Genomic DNA, 19824 nt, shown 5'->3' on the forward strand with positions numbered 1-19824 from the left:
CCAGACCCATAATGACACAGACCTGAAATACTACCAGATCGATACACTCCAAGAACCACACACTCAGACTTAATGCTGCCTTCCCATCAGTGTTGAGCTGTATAAGAGCATCTGCTTAATGACTAAAACGCTAAATGTATTTACCATTATCTAGGAAGAACAGCCCACCCCACGGCACAGGCTAGGTCTGTTGCCACCCACGGAAACACATTGACGCTACTTGGTTTCAATACAAAATGTCCCTGTTTAAAGCCTGTAGATGAGCACTTCTTAGGTCAAGGAAAACATCTAAAGGGGAAACTGCTTCCCATTGAACATTTGAAGAATGTAACATCACATGGGCACTACTACGACCACAACACATGTAAGTGCCCAACCTCAGGGTCAAAAATAGGTCCGGTTGGCTTGAGACTCAACGGTCCCAACAGTAGACTGACAGTCAGCAGACGCTAAGCTAAACACAAAGTAGCTAGTTCTACTTTGTTGGGGTAAGGTGAAGTTTCCTCCAGGTGCTGGTCTTGGGTCAGTTTAGCAATTTCCCCATTAATGGTTAAGGTTAGGATTCGGGAAGGGGAAGCGGATCCTAGATCTGTACCTAGGAGAAACTTACCCCACCCTCCTCCCTGAACGTCCTTTGTTTCACATGAGAGCCTACAGCTGATGCAGAAACCCATCCACCAAGCTCCGACGCAATACATTCTATGTTCCATGCTAGACTGTGCAATCATGTGTTGCTGGTATTATGTCCTTGGGAACTCGTTGATGGCCGCATCTGCCTCGTGCATTCAGAGGATGGGACTCGGGGAGAATCTCCATTGCATACTCCTCGCATCCTCTCTCCTCACCTCCTCAAAACCCATTGGAGGAAAAGGTCAGAGGGGAGGGACCTCTGGCTTTCTCGTCCAATGGGTTTTGAGGCGGCGAGGATGGGGGACGTGAAGAGTATACAATTGAGATTCTTCCTCAGTTTAGCACTCCCCTAGCTTAGGCAAGTGGTTCTCCAATGTTTTTGTGCAGTGACTGGACAAGATTACATGTCACCAACAGAATATCCACAACAACCTGCTGTGCCCCAGAAGGAAATCGGCCACAAGTGGCTTCTGATCCACCAGTTGAGAAGCAGGGTCCCAGCAGACCAATTCCCTCCACATTAGTGCTGTCACTTACTACCAGTCTCTACCATACTACATACAATACTTGATTTTTCATGGCAAAAAAAGAAAACATGAAGCAAACTAAACTCTATGGTGCTTTATAACCCCAGTGCAGTCAACATTCTGTTTTTCCTGTGTTTTGTATTATCTTGTACAACAGCTGATGAAACGAACACTGTAAAAGTGTGAAACATTTAGATCAGTGTTATTTCCTGATACAGTAGTTGCCCGATAGTTGCTAATTGAAAATTAAATCTACACAGACCTTCACAGAAGGCGGATTTATAGCCAACTTTGACCTTTTTCCATTTCCCTACACCAGCAATAATATCTGCTAAATATGTGTATGCGACCAATAAAATGTGATTTGATGGCAGGGGCTACCACTGAAAAGCACTTAAAATACAAGACAGGCCTGACCCAAATTACTCCCAGATCTTCTCACCAATTTAGCTTGGACATTCCTGCAGTCAGCATACCAATTGCATGCTTCCTCAAAACTTGAGACATCTGTGGCATTGTTTTGTGTGACAAAACTGCACATTTTAAAGTGGCCTTTTATTTTCGCCAGCACAAGGTGCACCTGTGTAATGACCATGCTGTTTAACCAGCTTCTTGATATGCCACACCTGTCAGGTGGATGGATTATCTTGGCAAAAGAGAAATGCTCACTAATAGGGATGTGTACAAAATGTGTGCGTACAGAACATTTCTGGGATTTTTTATTTCACCTCATGAAACACGGGACCAACACTTTACATGTTGCGTTTATATTTCTGTTCAGTGTACAAACTTAACAGATGTTATGTTTCTTTCATCAGTTAACATTAAGAGGTGACATGAGAATCGAGTCCCAGAAAGGATAAAAAAAATGTGGCAAGTTCAGTGGAAAGATAAACTATAAACAACAGTGGAGTCACAGATGAACTGGAACAGATTGCAGAGCTCGCTTCTTTCTGAGCTCCCATCACCCTTTGACCCTACCGAGAGAGCCAAAAAACAGAGAGGGACGGATTTGACTGTAACACACGGTGCACACAGTGGTCAGAGCGCCAACACTGAGGGGAGCATATCCCTGTAACACACTGTGCACACAATCTGCTGTGGAGTGGAGTGGGAGGCTAGGATTGGCCAGCAGAGCCATGGAGGGGTTAGTGCCAATAATGCTGAGTGAGAAAGGGAGATCGAGAGAGATAGAGAGGAGGGAGAGAGACAGAAATAAAATGTTATATTATTTAATTTAGATTTCATGGGGCAAGATACCTTAAAGAGAGAGAGCGAGGAAAGGATAGATATCTAAAAGAGGAGAGAGAAAGCAATAGACTAGAGAGAGACCGGTAAGCTGGCCACACAACTCTGTCCTTGAGGGGTGGAAGAGTGTTAGAGTCAGAGAAGTATGCATGTGGATAGTACTGGAGTGGACACCAGGGCCTCTGATACAGTAGAGAGAAGCATTAAGACAGGTCATTGACATCAATAAAAACACACACATTTAACACTGTGAATCAATACATGGCATTAACAACACATTTGTCTTTCAGCAACCTGTCTTTCAGCAATCACAAAAACAAGAGTCATTCAATCAATCCAAAACAAATGGTGAAACACAGCCTTAACGTGAGGCTCTCAAAGATATTCATCATTAGCCAAGTCACCTGAGGGCTCATATGATGTATTCTATACTGTGTAGCTAGCATGTCACATAATGCCCAGGATCGCTTGGTACGGTGCAATTTGAGTATAGAGTAAACCCATTGGCTGGCCTCTGGAAGCACTTGATTACCGGCCATCTGAATGAGGGATGTACACATAAACACTGGTTACCAAGCCAACACGTTTAACCAGTTCAGGACAGTGACTGAAGAGAGGGAGTGGGAGGAGTCGTGTTTGTCTGCCAATGCTGAACGCTCCAATACAAATAAATCGTTGTTCACTGTCTAAGGGTTAAATATGGTCCTATTTGATCTAATAAGTTGGCCCCAAGGGAGACAGTGAAATCCTGATTTAATCTTCTAATATAGTCGGATTGCTTGTTCATAATCATAACCTTATTTTTCAACTACAACATGGGCCTACCTTCTTTGGTTTGATTGTTTATGAGCTTAATTAGGGATGTCTTTAAATAAACAATATGGTTAAACATTAGTAGAGGCTCTGTCAAAAAGGTAAGCTGAGTTTAAAACTTCAACACTTAATTTTGTTCAACCAAACCCAATCAGATTTTATCTAGGCTATCACTATCCCACAACGGGTCAATTGTGATGGAGCCGAGCGGCAGTGTGAATCAATCCCAACCCAAATCCACACAGAGTAAATCTGTGTGTGTTCGGATGAGTGTGTAGCGTCTCGCACATGCCTGTGTGTGTGGCACATGGCACTCCCTCCCTGCTCTTTCTGGGAACACAAGGTCACGGCAACATCTGTTTGCTCGGTCAGGAGGTTCGTTGTCGCAGGCCAACCTGTTTTTGTCTGTCAACAATGACATGAGGGTGTGGACCTGCCGATTTGCATTTCCCCCACTATTGGTTAAGGTTAGGATTGGGGGAGGGGAAACTAGGTTTTACGATCCAGTCCTCCAGTACAGTACAGTCGCTGCAGTTCTATGGGGTTGAGAGGAGGAGGCAGGGCGACTGGCAGCCGGCCAAGCCAACATTCAAAACACACAACTGTAGAGAGAGAGAGGAAGAGAGAGTGGGGCTTGGCTAAGCCCTTTATTGCAGGGCTGCAATTCACTGCCTTGTAAACACTGGAGGGAGAGAAAACTGTCCAGTAATTACACTGCTGCCTTCTCTAGGTAGATAAAACCAAGCAGGCAGTTTAACTGAAGAAACACACACACCTGGCAGTGGTACCTAACGAACATTAATAAGCCATGTAGCCAGTATCACTTTTCAGCACCAGCGTTGATTTCCCCTTTAAGATGGAGATATTTAAGCAAAGCACAGTAGGACTGCAAAGACTTGTGGGCCAGATTCACCCTGTGACAGCAATGAGTCACAACAGCGCCAGGGTAGAGCATCAGCATGACGGCGTCTGACCTTTAAACCAAAAGGCTATCTGTCAGAAGCACCGCTGTAGACGTGCAGCCCACCCGAGTGCCCCACGTGGCGACCTGATCATTTCTGTCACCTCACTGAGCCTCTCTGTGTAGATACAATGGCTGCATCTTAAATGGTATCCTATCCCCTATATAGTCACGATCCCTGGGCCCTGGACAAAAGTAGTGCACTATATAAGGGGATAGGGTGCCATTTGGGATGCAACCAATGCTTAACGCAAATCGAACTGCTGTACAAGGGTATTACTGGGCAATGTTTATCACCTGCTTCAGAGTAGGTTAAAGCAGCTGTCCAGTGTTCCATGTCTATGAAAAATTACAATTAAGTGTTGGTAGAGCGTGGCGCTTGCAACGCCAGGGTTGTGGGTTCGATTCCCACGGGGGGCCAGTATGAAAAATGTATGCACTCACTAACTGTAAGTCGCTCTGGATAAGAGCATCTGCTAAATGAGTAAAATGTAAAAAGTATGTTAAAAACAGCTTTTTTTTTTTTTTTTACAAACAAGACAACAAGGACAATGACAAGACAACCATATAAAACTGATTCAACCATTTAAAACCGGCATTGATTTGTGTGGATCAGTGGAAGGGACAACTCACCACAGAATTAAATAGAATACAGCATTACTAGTATCTGTAAAGCCACTCACCTTCTCCAGTTGTTGTCCGGCGGAGGGGACAAGTACACCGTTCCGTACGGGGAGCTCTCCATGTGGGGTTCAGTCAAGGAAATTACAATACTGGAACACACGCTGCCATGACAAAACATTTCATGCATTTCTAAATAACTAACAGTAGACTACATTTCCTAACAGTAAAACTACTTAAAGACTATTCTATTACTAAGTTCCATTATAGTCTAATCCTAGTTTGATTCAAAGGGAGTATGAGATTGCATATTCTACCTAGATTATTAGGACATGTATCTTTATACATGCACAGATGTGATATGGGACTGTATAAACTTGATGCAGCAAATTCAAATCATTTACAGTCAGAAAATATTTTCATTACAAAGCACAGTGGAGTGGGCGGCTGGTGCCAGGTTCTGTGAACAATACGGCTGCCAGGACTGGTCACAACCACCGGAGCGGAGTTCCTGACATTGTCTAGAGAGCAGTAGGGAGTGAAGTGCAATGTAGAGTCAGACTATAGAAGGCTTCAGACCTTCAGTTAGACTCATTTCACTCTTATGAAAGTAAGGTAAGAGGGTCTCTGCGCTTTTCATTGAGAAAGGTTAGGCGGAACTCACTCAATAGCAAAATATGACTTGATTCTATCAAGTTCTAGCTAGTTTAAAAAACACGTTTCATCCCAAAAAAACATCATTAGGTGGTTCAAGTGCGGAGACGACAATGGGGCTCCTGAGTATCGCAGTGCTAGAGGCGTCACTACAGACCCTGGTTTGATTCCAGGCTGTATCACAATACGGCTGTGATTGGGAGTCCCATAGGGCGGCGCACAATTGGCCCAGCGTCGTCCGGGGTAGGCAGTCATTGTAAATAAGAATTTGTTCTTAACTGACTTGCCTAGTTAAATAAAAATACAAGACCAGACAAATTAGTGTGCATCTAGCAGCCACAAAAAGAAAGACTATCATTAAGAAGCCTACTAGCCAGTAGAAATGACACACTATTAGCACACACACTGATTTTTCACATTTCTTTTGAAAATCAAACAAGAGAAACTTAGCTAAATAAATATTTTGGAGTGTATCCCGTCTCTAATAGGGACTTAGACTACTCTCACTACTAGCCATCATCTGTACAGGGTCTGGCTAAAATAACTCATTTCTACGGAGTGACTGGCTGGCTGGCTAGCTGAGGCAGAGGGACACTGGTGCCCTCCTGGCAACCCCTGGCACAGATCTCCTTCAGTGACTCTGGCTCGCTGCAAATCAGGAGAAAAGCGACCTAGTTTGAAAACAAAAACACCACGCACACACTAGGGCTGGGCGATATATTGAAATAATTTGAATGTATGTTTCTGCGCGATATTCCAAATGCCTATATCGCAAGAATCTCTAACTTTTTCTATGAGCGTTTATGTTCGCTTGTTTTTTAACCTCGTCTCCATCGCTCCTTCCGTGCTGTGTGCACCTTTCCATTTTACACCAGAGATCTGTATATAATGACGAGATGCTCATGTCTCCGTCCTAACAATGGGAGTCGTTGTCCCAAAGGCGGGAAGGCAGGCAACAAGCTCATGTCCAAAATAAGCTAATAGAAACGTTTCGCCTCTTCCTCACCGTTTACACACACACCAAGGCCCTCCCCCTGCCACTCACAACAACAACGATGAGAGAGCACTTCTTCCTCTCTGACAAGCGATTTCAACTCGCTATTTGCATTTCAGGTTTGGTCCAACAGAAAAATCTGTCATATAGACACCGAAACACATTATTTTATTGTAATAGAGAAGAAGTTAAAAATGGTATCATTAGAAAAGTTGTCTCAACTCATCAAATTGTATGCAGAGCAGACACTACTAAAATGGGAGTATCAATGAACATTGATTCTGGAAAATTCATGCTCAGTTTGTCGCGCGCGGTACTGCTAGCAGCATTTTAGCCAAAGACTGTTATTCTACCGTCTAGTCTGTGTTTTATAAATGTGCAATAAGCATAAAATACAATTATTTAAGGAATTGGCAACTCATTTTGAGAAATAAGTTAGGCCACTCGATTTCAACATCTGAACAAAGTTGGAGACAGACAGAAGGGTATGTTCATAACAATTCAACTGTTATGCCTTGTTAGCTAGCAAATAGATCCAAGTAGCTCAGTTGGTAGAGCATTGCGCTTGCAACGCCAGGGTTGTGGGTTCGATTACCATGGGGGGCCAGTATGAAAAATGTATGCACTCACTAACTGTAAGTCGCTCTGGATAAGAGCGTCTGCTAAATGACTAAAATGTAAGTAGATGATGTAAAGATTAGCTGGCTACTCACTAGCACATGTGCTTCTGCTTGAGAGTGTTTATGAGACCAGTGTTCATTTTCTATGATGCCTGCTACAAGAAGTTAGTCATTATTAGTGAATGTGCATTATGCATGGTTGTGTTTAAATTTGTAACAAAAAGGGCATTTTCATAGACAGACTTCAAAGCCAGATCAGTGATTATTGCAAAAAAAGCAGGTTAAACTATTTTCATAAAATATTTACATTATTAGTGTGTCTTATGGTTGTGGAGGGCTTATATTTAGCCTAGGTACAATTTCACAAGCCCTGAATTCATGTGTTCATTGATGACTGTTTGAAATGTAGTGTATTTGATAATCATTTGTACAACAAAGCTTATTTAGAGATGTACTGTATATCATGAATCGCCCATAAGTTTGAAAAAAAATTTATATGATTTTTAGGCCATAATCTCAGACCAGTGTATGAGAGGAGATAATGGAATGAGATCCTGTCCAACACCTTATTTCAGTCCAGTCTGCATTAAGACAATCAGAACTGTACTCTAGACCAGGGGTACTCAAACTTTTTGGGGCCAGGGACCCTATTTGTGATAGCAAATTCATCAGGGACCCGTCATAAATCAGAACACAACTAGAATGAGATAAAATAAAATAAAAAAGCATACAAGGATTTTTTACTTCGGCAGTGTATGCATGGCTGGACAAACCAAGTCTCAGGCCCTGGGAAATAATATTTTAAAAGCCTGCCCCTTGGGATCAGAGAACATTTTGCAGTTTAAGTTAATTCCCAGCAATTCTACACATTTTTGTCATGGGGCAGAGATTTTGTTGTCGTTGTTGCTGCCTTAAAAGCTAATATCCTACAAGTCTACACATTGTGGCACAGGGTAAAGAGAAAACGTTGCAGTTTTAAAGCTTAAATTACAGTGCATTTATGAAAGAAAATAATATAATTAGGGAACACAATTAGTATAGAGTTGAACAATGTATAAATTGGTGGAGTACTGCAGTGGATACCAATATCCTGTGAGCCTGCCAGGCCTCAGGATAAAATAAATTGTAGACTAATAATATTACATTACACCCTATAAACTTATTCCATGGATCCCTTATCCCAAATGTATTTAATCTGTTGTTGTTAGTAATTTTCAACAACAAAAAAGTATGTTTTATTTTTAGTTTTTAAATATTTTGAGATCAGGCCTCCAGAGGTACTGCAGGGGGTCCGTGGCCAAATCTTAAAAACGTACCAACTTAAAAACAAACCAAAAAAATGTTTTATGAATTTGAGAACCCCTACTCTAGAGATCAAGGCGAGTAACCCTCTCCCTGGACTGAAATGACTGATTCATAATTTAGAGATGACTGCTCTGCTCACTATATTTGTGACCACAAACAAGAACAACTGGGACACACATTATATTATTACATTATTATTATATTAAACAGAAATCCACCATGTGGCTCAGCTGACATTTCAAATAAAAGTTTATTGGTCGCGTACACAGATTTCCAGATGCTATCGCAGGTGCAGCGAAATGCTTGTGTTTCTAGCTCCAAAAGTGCAGTAATACCCAACAATGTAACAATATACACAATACAGACAACAACAAAGAAATTACGAAAAATCTGAACGAGCAATATCAGAGACCAGTATATAAAATATACATATAATGTATATAAATATATATAATGGTGTGTAAAGACAATATATGAATAGAAAAGGTGGGTACAGGAGTTAAGACTTAAAAAGAAACAAATGCAATAAAGTAACCTTTACATAATATATAGGTGTAGATAGATATCACTGAGTGGAAAGCTCTTACTGCAACGACAGGACATGTGATGATCATAACATAATAATATGCCACTAAGCAATTTACAGCACAGTGTGTCCATTCATTTTTTGTATATGTGAAGCCTGAAGCAATTGTCACAGACAGAGATTTGTCTTGGTCAGCCTAAGGGCAACACAGTGCAATTTAAAAAGGGACTAGCGTCCTGCCTGTAGCCTATCCCTGAAAGCTTTGAAAAACAACACAGTGTGGTCCTCTTAATAGGTCAGCTGACATGGCGGATTAGAAGACGGGGATTAGAAAAACATGTTCTATGTTGATGTGATCAATAAAGTTACATGACAACGGGGCACCAGGAGACATGATGACACGCATGTTCCTGGTCCGCAAAGCCAGAAGGAACGGATGGATTACAACCAGGGGAGATCTGTTCAGGGCTAATTACGCTAGCAGTGAGCCGCTAACGCAGAGCGAGAGAGAGACAAAGAATGACGGACAGACAGGGGAAGAGAGAGAGAGAAGAAAGTAAGTAACAAAGAAAGACAGATGGCAAGGTAAGACAGGAAATGGACTGGTAGAGGTAGATCGAGAAAGAGGTAAAGGGAGAAAAAGAGAGAAGAGAGCATTCACACTGATAGCTTTGTCCACCCTCTTCAATACATTTTAGTAATTTAGCAGAAGCTCTTATCCAGAGCGACTTACAGGAGCAATTAGGGTTAAATGCCTTGCTCAAGGGCACGTCGATAGATTTTTCAAGGATATATAAATTGTTTATTTTGCGCCAGCTTTGTTTTTTAATAAAAAAAAGCACCATTATATGAGCTGAATACTTCGATGTGGTCATCTGTAGCTTTTGAATGATCCACAGAAGAGTTCCTTATTGTTCAAGTCTGTGTGCATCAAGTTATATTATGCAGATGTTTCAGTTCTTGCCTTGAAGGCTTGTCCAATTTACATAAAACTGGAGAATTAAAAGAATGGCCGAGAACTTGACTGAGAATGTAGTAGTTACTGTTGCTAGCAAATCAAGTTCTGGGAAGTTGTCTACTGTTGGTCTTGGAGATGGGGGCTGTGTGAGAAAGGGAAAGAGAAGAGAGGGGGGGAAGAGAGAGAGAGTGAGAGTGTGTGTGTGTATGTGTGTTTGAAAGCGAGAGAGAAAGGGTGAGAGAGTGTGTGCATGATCTCGCCGGGCTTCAGCAGCAGAGAGAGGAAGTATTTGATTTGGAAGGATATTGAGTTGCATGTTCCATCTCCCATAATTCATCAGGATGACTCCCTGTCAGCCTGTGGCAAACAGGGTGCTGGTAAGTTATTCAGAGTGAGACGTGCGCGCGCACACACACTTAAAATAAACACACACACAAATGATTCCTCCGCCTCAGTATGTCTAGAGAGGAAGGGACTAGCACACAGTAAGTAGTATGCTCTCCTGGACATCACAGTACTTGGGTGCTTGGCATCACCCTGCCTGAGAGTTTAATAGATTAGCTAGTAAACTGACCACAGACTTGATGACTGCCTATAGAATCTCATTTACAACAGTGCCAGAAAACCCATACCATCTCATGTACAACAGTGCAAGAAAACCCATACCATCTCATTTACAACAGTGCCAGAAAACCCATACAATCTAATTTACAACAGTGCAAGAAAACCCATACCATCTAATTTGCAACAGTGCAAGAAAACCCATACCATCTCATTTACAACAGTGCCAGAACACCCATACCATATCATTTACAACAGTACCAAAAAACCCATACCATCTAATTTACAACAGTGCCAGAAAACCCAACAAATACAGAGTACTTTCAAACAGCTTACTTCATTTTTTAAATATATATTGTTTCTACATAGGGGAATTTTAAAGCGTCCGCTTCAGTTGGGCTGGTGCCTAGCCGTAGGTCGAACACAACAAGTGTGCTGCATACTCCCTTAAAAGACCTTCGCTTGAAAAACTAGAAAAAAAGTGGCAATAGTACTATTTGTCTATTTTGAGACGCCGTAGCCAGTATACACTTACTCAAAATAGTAAAAATTAAATCTAAGATAACTAAATCAATCTGTCAATAATTTTGACATTTCTGCAGAGATCTTAGTCTGGCAATTTTTCGTCTGACTAGGATGTTTGGTGCAAAAAATATTTTTGGGGGGAGAAAATGTGCATTAGGACAAGTCGTCACTCGTTGAACAACAACAGGCACTTCATTGAAGAACCCCTACTGTTGACCAATCGCCGACGAGGGGTTGTAGACTTCGGCTACCGACTTCGGCTTGCCTTGAGAAAAACATTTGTGCGCCCGAACAGAAGAGTTTGGTCTGGGAAGCATGCAGACGCCTTTACCCAAACGTTTCAGCTAAAAGCCTTCTTCAGTTCATTCAGTTAATAAACCCACATGGAGTGAAGGGCGTTGAAATAAACAAGAGAGAGAGAGAGAGAAATGGGAAGATGGTCAAGTGTGTACAGTAGTAGTAGGCTAGTAAAACAAGTACAGTACAGTCCAACCACTGCTGATACATCTACAGTGCTTCAGAAAACCCTGAGTAAAGAGAGTGAGTGAAGAGAGGACGTAATGGAGATGATGTTCAACAAGAGTGGGTGTAGAGAAATCTCCTCGGCTCTCTTTCACCGCCTATCTGATCTTGGCAGACTCGACCAGTCCGACTCATGTGGAAAAACAAGCTTCGACTGTGAGGGACATCTGGCGTGTAGGGGAAAAAAAAGAGCCCGGCGAATGAAAACACATTTTGGCTGGAGGATACTCCTCTGCCCCGGCCTCTTCCTTCTCCCAGTGTGAAGATCGTATGCTGCAGGGCGCTGCCGACTCAGTATCCAGACCTCAAACACACACACACACACACCGTGGAGAGACCTCTATTTACACAAACAAAGGGCCTGTTTGCACACACAGAGCCAAAAACCAGGAGAGCCTACTACTGTGTGTGCAGGTCCCTTCCTCTCCAGACATACTGACTCAACACTATAAATGTCAGCTACTACAGCCACTGAAATGACTGCAACACTTAACAAAGAGCTGCAGTTTTTTTCAGAATGGGTGGCAAGGAATAAGTTAGTCCTAAATATTTTTTAAAAATTAAAGCATTGTATTTGGGACAAATCATTCACTAAACCTCAACTAAATCTTGTAATGAATAATGTGGAAATTGAGCAAGTTGAGGTGACTGAACTGCTTGGAGTAACCCTGGATTGTAAACTGTCATGGTCAAAACATGATACAAAAGTAGCTATGATGGGGAGAAGTCTGTCCATAATAAAGCGCTGCTCTGTCTTCTTAACAACACTATCAACAAGGCAGGTCCTACAGGCCCAAGTTGTCACACCTGGACTACTGTTCAGTTGTGTGGTCAGGTGCCACAAAGGGAGATTTAGGAAAATTACAATTGGCTCAGAACAGTGCAGTACAGCTGGCCCTTAAAATGTACATGGGGAGCTAACATTAATGATATGAATGTCAATCTCTCATGGCTCAAAGTGGAGGAGAGATTGACTTCATCACTACTTGTTTTTGTAAGAAGTGTTGACAAGCTGAATGCACGAGGTGTCTGTTTAAACTACTTGCACACAGCTCGGACACCCATGCATACCCCACAAGACGTCTCTTCACAATCCCCAAGTCCAGAACAGACTATGGGAGGCGCACAGTACTACATAGAGCCATGACTACATGGAACTCTATTCCACATCAGGTAACTGATGCAAGCAGTAGAATCCGTATTTATTTTTTTACACATAAAAAGACACCTTATGGAACAGAAGGGACTGTGAAGACACAGGTAGACACACGCACATTGAAATAACGTTGCATTATACATTTTGTATTGTAGATATGTAGTGGTGTAATGTTATATGATGTACTGTTTTATCTTTTGTTTTCTATGTAATTTAAGTGCCTTAATGTGTTTGACCCCAGGAAGAGTAGCTGCTACCTTGGCAGCAGCTAATGGGGATCCCTAATAAATACAAATACTGGAGCGGAGGGATCCTGTGTGTGTGTGTGTGCACTTTTATTTTAAGAGTGTTTTACGTTATATGTTAGCCTATGTGTTTTATGTTATGTTGTGTGTGCGCGTGTGTATGTATGTACGTACAGTTGAAGTCGGAAGTTTACATACACCTTAACCAAATACATTTAAACTCAGTTTTTCACAATTCCTGACATTTAATCCTAGTACAAATTCCCTGTTTTAGGTCAGTTAGGATCACCACTTTACTTTAAGAATGTGAAATGTCAGAATAATAGTAGAGAGAATGATTTATTTCAGCTTTTCTTTCTTTCATCACATTCCCAGTGGGTGAGAAGTTTACATACACTCAATTAGTATTTGGTAGCATTGCCTTTAAATTGTTTAACTTGGGTCAAACGTTTCGGGTAGCCTTCCACAAGCCTCACACAATACGTTGGGTGAATTTTGGCCCATTCCTCCTGACAGAGCTGGTGTAACTGAGTCAGGTTTGTAGGCCTCCTTGCTCGCACACGTTTTTTCAGTTCTGCCCACACATTTTCTATAGGATTGAGGTCAGGGCTTTGTGATGGCCACTCCAATAACTTGACTGTTGTCCTTAAGCCATTTTGCCACAACTTTGGAAGTATGCTTGGGGTCATTGTTCATTTGGAAGACCCATTTGCGACCAAGCTTTAACTTCCTGACTGATGTCTTGAGATGTTGCTTCAATATCTCCACATAAGCTTCCTTCCTCATGATGCCATCTATTTTGTGAAGTGCACCAGTCCCTCCTGCAGCAAAGCACCCCCACAGCATGATGCCGCCACCCCTGTGCTTCACGGTTGGGATGGTGTTCTTCGCCCCCAGTTTCCTCCAAACATAAAGATGGTCATTATGGCCAAACAGTTCAATTTTTGTTTCATCAGACCAGAGGACATTTCTCCAAAAAAGTTTGATCTTTGTCCCTATGTGCAGTTGCAAACCGTAGTCTGGCTTTTTTATGGCGTTTTTGGAGCAGTGGCTTCTTCCTTGCTGAGCGGCCTTTCAGGTTATGTCGATATAGGACTTGTTTTACTGTGGATATAGATACTTTTGTACCGGTTTCCTCCAGCATCTTCACAAGGTCCTTTGCTGTTGTTCTGGGATTGATTTGCACTTTTTGCACCAAAGTACGTTCATCTCTAGGAGACAGAACGCGTCTCCTTCCTGAGCGGTATGACGGCTGCGTGGTCCCATGGTGTTTATACTTACGTACTATTGTTTGTACAGATGAACGTGGTACCTTCAGGCATTTTGAAATTGCTCCCAAGGATGAACCAGACTTGAGGAGGTCTACAATGTTTTTTCTGAGGTCTTGGCTGATTTCTTTTGATCTTCCCATGATGTCAAGCAAAGAGGCACTGAGTTTGAAGGTAGGCCTTGAAATACATCCACAGGTACACCTCCAATTGACTCAAATGATGTCAATTAGCCTATCAGAAGCTTCTAAAGCCATGACATCATTTTCTAGAATTGTCCAAGCTGTTTAAAGGCACAGTCAACTTAGTGTATGTAAACTTCTGACCCACTGGAATTGTGATAGTGAATTATAAGTGAAATAATCTGTCTGTAAACAATTGTTTGAAAAATTACTTGTGTCATGCACAAAGTAGATGTCCTAACCAAAGTGTGAAGTGGTTGAAAAACAAGTTTTAATGACTCCAACCTAAGTGTATGTAAACTTCCGACTTCAACTGTATGTGTGTGTTCGTGCACGCATGCCTCACTCGGAATAACTTATCAACATTATTTGCCACAGGCTAACAGGGAGTCGTCCAGATGAAATATCCTTCAAAACCAGACTTCCACTCTCTGCTGCTGCAGCCCGGCGAGATCACACACAGAGTGGCACGTGAACACACACTCTCCCCCCTCTCTTCTCTTTCCCTTTCTCACACACCCCCATCTCCAAGACCAACCGTAGACAACTTCCCAGAACTTGATCTGCTAGCAACAGTAAGTACTACATTCTCAGTCAAGTTCTCAACCATTACTAGTAAGAAGTGAAGTGGTATATTGTTCAATTTCTTTCCTTTTTTGTGTCCCGAGTCTTTTAACCAAAATATCACAGATGAGACAAAACATTCACCTGCCCCTTCAGGGCGGGAGGTTACCGTGGTAATGCAATGCGAGTCATGTTTTGTGCCTGTGAGATTGAGTCCGACTAGTATCCGCGTTGCTTCTCTTCCCTAGCAGCTGAAACTCCAACAACCTAGCATGTGAACAGAACAATGTAAATAGCCAAGAAACACAAGGACAAAGTCTCACTTCAGTAGACTTTCATTTCAAGTAAATTAGACCAACTTTTATGCTCTTCACAGCACAGCCCCCAGCCAGGCAGTGTTGCAGCACGAGGCAGAAATACTTTTTAAACAGCTACCGCAGCATTTATTTTGCTATAATGTGATATAATAATAATAATAATAATAATAATAATAATAAGCCATTTAGCAGACGCTTTTATCCAAAGCGACTTACAGTCATGCGTGCATACATTATTTGTGTATGGGTGGTCCCGGGGATCGAACCCACTACCTTGGCGTTACAAGCGCCGTGCTCTACCAGCTGAGCTACAGAGGACCACATACTGACTATTTTTATTCACAAATACGAGTGAAATGTGAAATGCTCGCACTGCGGAGCCCTGACCACCCACCGACCCACCAACGTGGCTGATGAAATAGACATCTTACCCTCAAATGCTAAAATCGACCCACATTTGGCGGGTGTTAGGCCCTGCTTATTCACTTGCTCTTTCCCCCCACTTACTCACCGACTCAGTCTTTCTTTGCATCGTGTGAAAACAGTGTAACACAAGCAAACCACACAATTGAGTAGGGTGTGGTCCTCTGTAGCTCAATTGGTAGAGCATGGCGCTTGTAACGCCAGGGTAGTGGGTTCGATCCCCGGGACCACCCATACGTAAAAATGTATGCACACATGACTGTAAGTCGCTTTGGATAAAAGCGTCTGCTAAATGGCATATTATTATTATTATAGAATATACTGGCTCGGAGACAGTGCTTGAAGAAAGGGTTTCTGAAAGGGCTGACTGATAGCTGGTGTTTCCAAAGAAAGACCATCCTTTCTCCTTTCACTACTTTGAGAATTTGAGCGTTCGAGCTCGCAGACCCACTCCCACATCACTCCTCCTACTAACCCACACAGTTAGAAACCGAAAATGTGCAGTTTTAAAGCAAATTTCCTGCAATTATACAAATTTTTCCGTGGCTTATGCCATGTCATGGAGGCCCCATGTTATGACATTTTTATATTTTTACATTCTCCCTAACTGTCTAGTTTTTATTTTGGTGATTGTTAGTTCTCAAAGATGATCTTACAAAAAAATATATGGCTCCATTTTCCTTTCCTACATACATTCACCGGCCAGTTTATTAGGTACACACCCAGTTCACAAAAACGGATCGCTCCTACAGACATTGAGTCACGTGGCTGTGGCTTGCTATATAAAGCAGGCATTGATGCATTCATTAACTGTTCGATTGAACGTTAGAATGGGCAAAACAAGTGACCTAAGCGACTTTGAGCATGGTATGATCGTCGATGCCAGGCGCGCCGGATCCAGTATCTCAGAAACTGCCGCCCTCCTGGGCTTTTCACGCATGACGGTGTCTAGGGTTTACCGAGAATCATCTGAAAAACATCCAGTCAGTCCTGTGGGCGAAAACAGCTTGTTGATGATAGAGGTTGAAGGAGAATGGCAAGAATCGTGCAAGCTAACAGGCGGGCCACAAACAGCCAAATAAGCACAGAACTTGTTGAGGATGGGCTAGCGCAGCAGATGACCACACCGGGTTCCACTCCTATCAGCTAAAAACCAGAAGAAGCGGCTCCAGTGGGCACGCGATCACCACTGGACAATTGAGGAGTGGAAAAACATCACCTGGAACATGACAGGGATTTCAGTTTCCTTGAGTGGCCTGCGCAATCCCCAGATGGAACGGGCAGTTCGCAGCATGAATGTACCGCCGTCCAATCTGCAGCAACTGCGTGATGCCATCGCGTCAGCATGGACCACCATCCCTGTGGAATGTTTCCGACACCTTGTAGAATGCCCCCGAAGAATTCAGGCTGTTCTGGAGGCAAAGAGGGGTCCAACACGGTACTAGATGGGTGCACCTAATAAACTGGTCGGTGAGTGTATGTTGTTTAAGATTACTTTGAAAACATTAACATCCAGAAAATTACATATATTTATTGTATCAGTGGCGGCAGCGATTTAACAGCGGTGGATCGCCTCTGCTAAATTAATATAGGGGAATCACTGCAGTAACACACACACACACACACACACACACTATCTCTCCCATCCAAAATCTCCCACCAATGTCAATGTCCATTAAGCCGTACTGTCAGTGACTGGCACAATGCATTACATTTCATGTTTTTATAATGACTAACTGAGCCTTGGGCTTTAACAACACTCTGCCCACACTAGCAAAGGTCAGCGAGCACACACAAATTTACACCACACACAAACCTGCCAAAAGGACACACGGCAAAGACCAACAGTGCAACCACCTTATGGCTGCAACAATATTTTACATTGTATTTGCTTCCTTGTAAAATAAACCTTGGTCTCAATGGTGACTCCCTGTTAAAACAACAGTAAAATAAATGTCTAGTGGAAAAGTGCAATCAACAATTCCATAGATATGCATTTTAAGAGCACATTACATGCTGGGTAAGCTACACTGTAGTCCAATGGCACAACAAGGGTTGTGCGCCCCTCTGCATAGGCCACAACATGAACCTCTATGCTGAAATTCAGATGTAATGTATTGATTGACAGTTACTGACAAATCATGGCATTTATTAGTCGTAAACCGTTGTTACAGGTTTCATCAGCTTTGTCAACATGCGTGTGAGAATTCTGACATTTTAGAAGCAAAACACATTTCTGAGGGCCTCAGATGTTGCACTGGTACTAAGTGTGGTAATAGTTACTACTGGTAAGTTCACTACGTACTACTGGTACTAGTTTCTATATGTACGAGTTACTGCTAGACACTAGTTGCTACTAAATACTACCGGTAACTGGTTCCTACTGGTACTACTTGTGGTAGTGGAAGGATATCTGCCGTCCGTGCTTGTCGATGGGCCGGCGGTGAGGCAAGTTAATGCGTTGGTTGCGGTCCCGGTGCACCCTCTCCACCAGGCCATGGTGACGTGTCCCCCTGACACTGTCCAAGGCCCCTGGGAAGCCACCCTGAGGAAGAGGGAGAGAGGGGGGATGTTAATATGAGAGAGAGACGAACCAAAATGTTTTGGCAGCCAAATACTTGGTCTCCTGCCACAGCCTGAGGGACAGTCTGTAGCTAAATAAGCTTTTCCATGCTATTACTATTCCATGATTAGTAATGATGTTACAACTAGTACCAGTATTACTATTGTTATTATTCTCACTTTTGTAATACTATTATGAGAGACAGAGAGACAGAGAAACCGACTGGGGCAGACAGAGAGACAGACAAGAACAAAAATAACAGCTTTAATTCTGTCTACAGTGTGTAGGTACTACATGACTAACAACCTACTTTTACTCCTTGATTTCAGACAGATATCATTCATTAAAACACTCAAACCCTAACCAAAAGGACATCCCTACTGTTACAATGAGCACTAACAAATGATTAGGATCAAGTGCAGCCAGGTCCATTAAACCTGTACTAGCATCCCTAAGGGGGAAAGAGCAATGTTTTTCTACTGTGATATCAAGTCTGGTTTCTAGGCCTGCATCCCAAATGGCACCCTATTCCCTTTATAGTGCACTACCTTTGACCAGGGCCCATAGGGATCTGGTCTAAAGTAGTGCACTATAAAAGGGAATAGGGTACCATTTGGAATGCAGAACTAGATCCAGAGATCACTGCTCCCACCCCTCAAAAGAGCCATTCTTCAACACAAGGGCACTTTTACCTGGAGCTACTGTATTGTAGAATACACATCTAGGCTAACGTTAGCGCTCTCCCCTCTATCCTCTGAGGACTGAAACCAATACAAGCAATCCCACGTGGGCAGCTACAGCGCTATCACATTCACCCACTCTGTGTGTTTCTTCTGGGGCTGAACGAGACAGACCAAAGCCAGAGAACAGATCTCTGTATTTTGTTGTTGCTTGTCTGGGTAAGATTAACATCTGAATTATTTAGTTGGAGTTCTCAAGAGAGGCTTGCTGTTTTGAATTTCTGAAAGTATAGTGCTGTACTGTACTGTGCGGAGCGCCATGTGCGTGTGCATCTAGGGGGTCATTGTGGTCTGGCCTGGATTTGTTGAGAGGGACCTTGTAATTACTGCCTAACAGAGACAAGGCGAGTCTCCTTTTCCAGAAACTGTCACACATACTGTAGTTTTTACGGTAAATGTGCATCAAACATACTGTGGTTTTTACAGTAAATGTACATGTGTGCTGTTGCTGGGTGCGAGGACAATGGGGCTACTCATCCCAATCTTGCGGCCCTTTCTTGGTTGAATGTCTAGTTGGTGAATAAAAAAATAATTGGCCATAGAAGTAATGACCAAACACGTCGAATGGAGGCCTAGGTATAGTAGATAACCATAGACTTCCAGTCATTGCGCTAACGCTAGTTAACATTGACTCACAAAACTACCTCCAACTTCCTTCTTACTGGACACAGAAACATAAAAATGGTATCCACAAGTTCATCTGACTCTGGGGAAGTAGATAAAGGGCCTCATTGCCAAAATGCAGAAGTATCCCTGTAAGTCTACATTAATATTGTTTTTAATTTACAAAAATGATCTAGCCATTTTATCTGCTACAGCAGGGGAACATGCTCTGTCAGCTTGAAGTCCATACCAAGCAGTGAAAACTTAGACCTTACCGTACATAAAATATTTATATCCA

At 42.5% G+C, this 19824-nt stretch overlaps 1 protein-coding gene across 5 annotated transcripts in view; it reads right to left on the reverse strand.

Moving 5' to 3' along the window:
- Positions 1-19824, reverse strand: part of crtc3 (CREB regulated transcription coactivator 3) — a 75413-nt gene that overhangs the window by 34720 nt on the left and 20869 nt on the right. For all 5 annotated transcript variants that reach the window (XM_041899202.2, XM_041899200.2, XM_041899199.2 and 2 more), the window contains exons 3-4: positions 18034-18165; positions 4863-4924 (exon numbers count right to left, since the gene is read on the reverse strand). In XM_041899202.2, coding sequence (XP_041755136.2) covers positions 4863-4924; positions 18034-18165 — 194 coding nt within the window. The remainder of the gene's footprint in view (positions 1-4862; positions 4925-18033; positions 18166-19824) is intronic.

The sequence above is a fragment of the Coregonus clupeaformis genome, chromosome 30 (genome assembly GCF_020615455.1).
Source record: "Coregonus clupeaformis isolate EN_2021a chromosome 30, ASM2061545v1, whole genome shotgun sequence".
Lineage (NCBI taxonomy): Eukaryota > Metazoa > Chordata > Actinopteri > Salmoniformes > Salmonidae > Coregonus > Coregonus clupeaformis.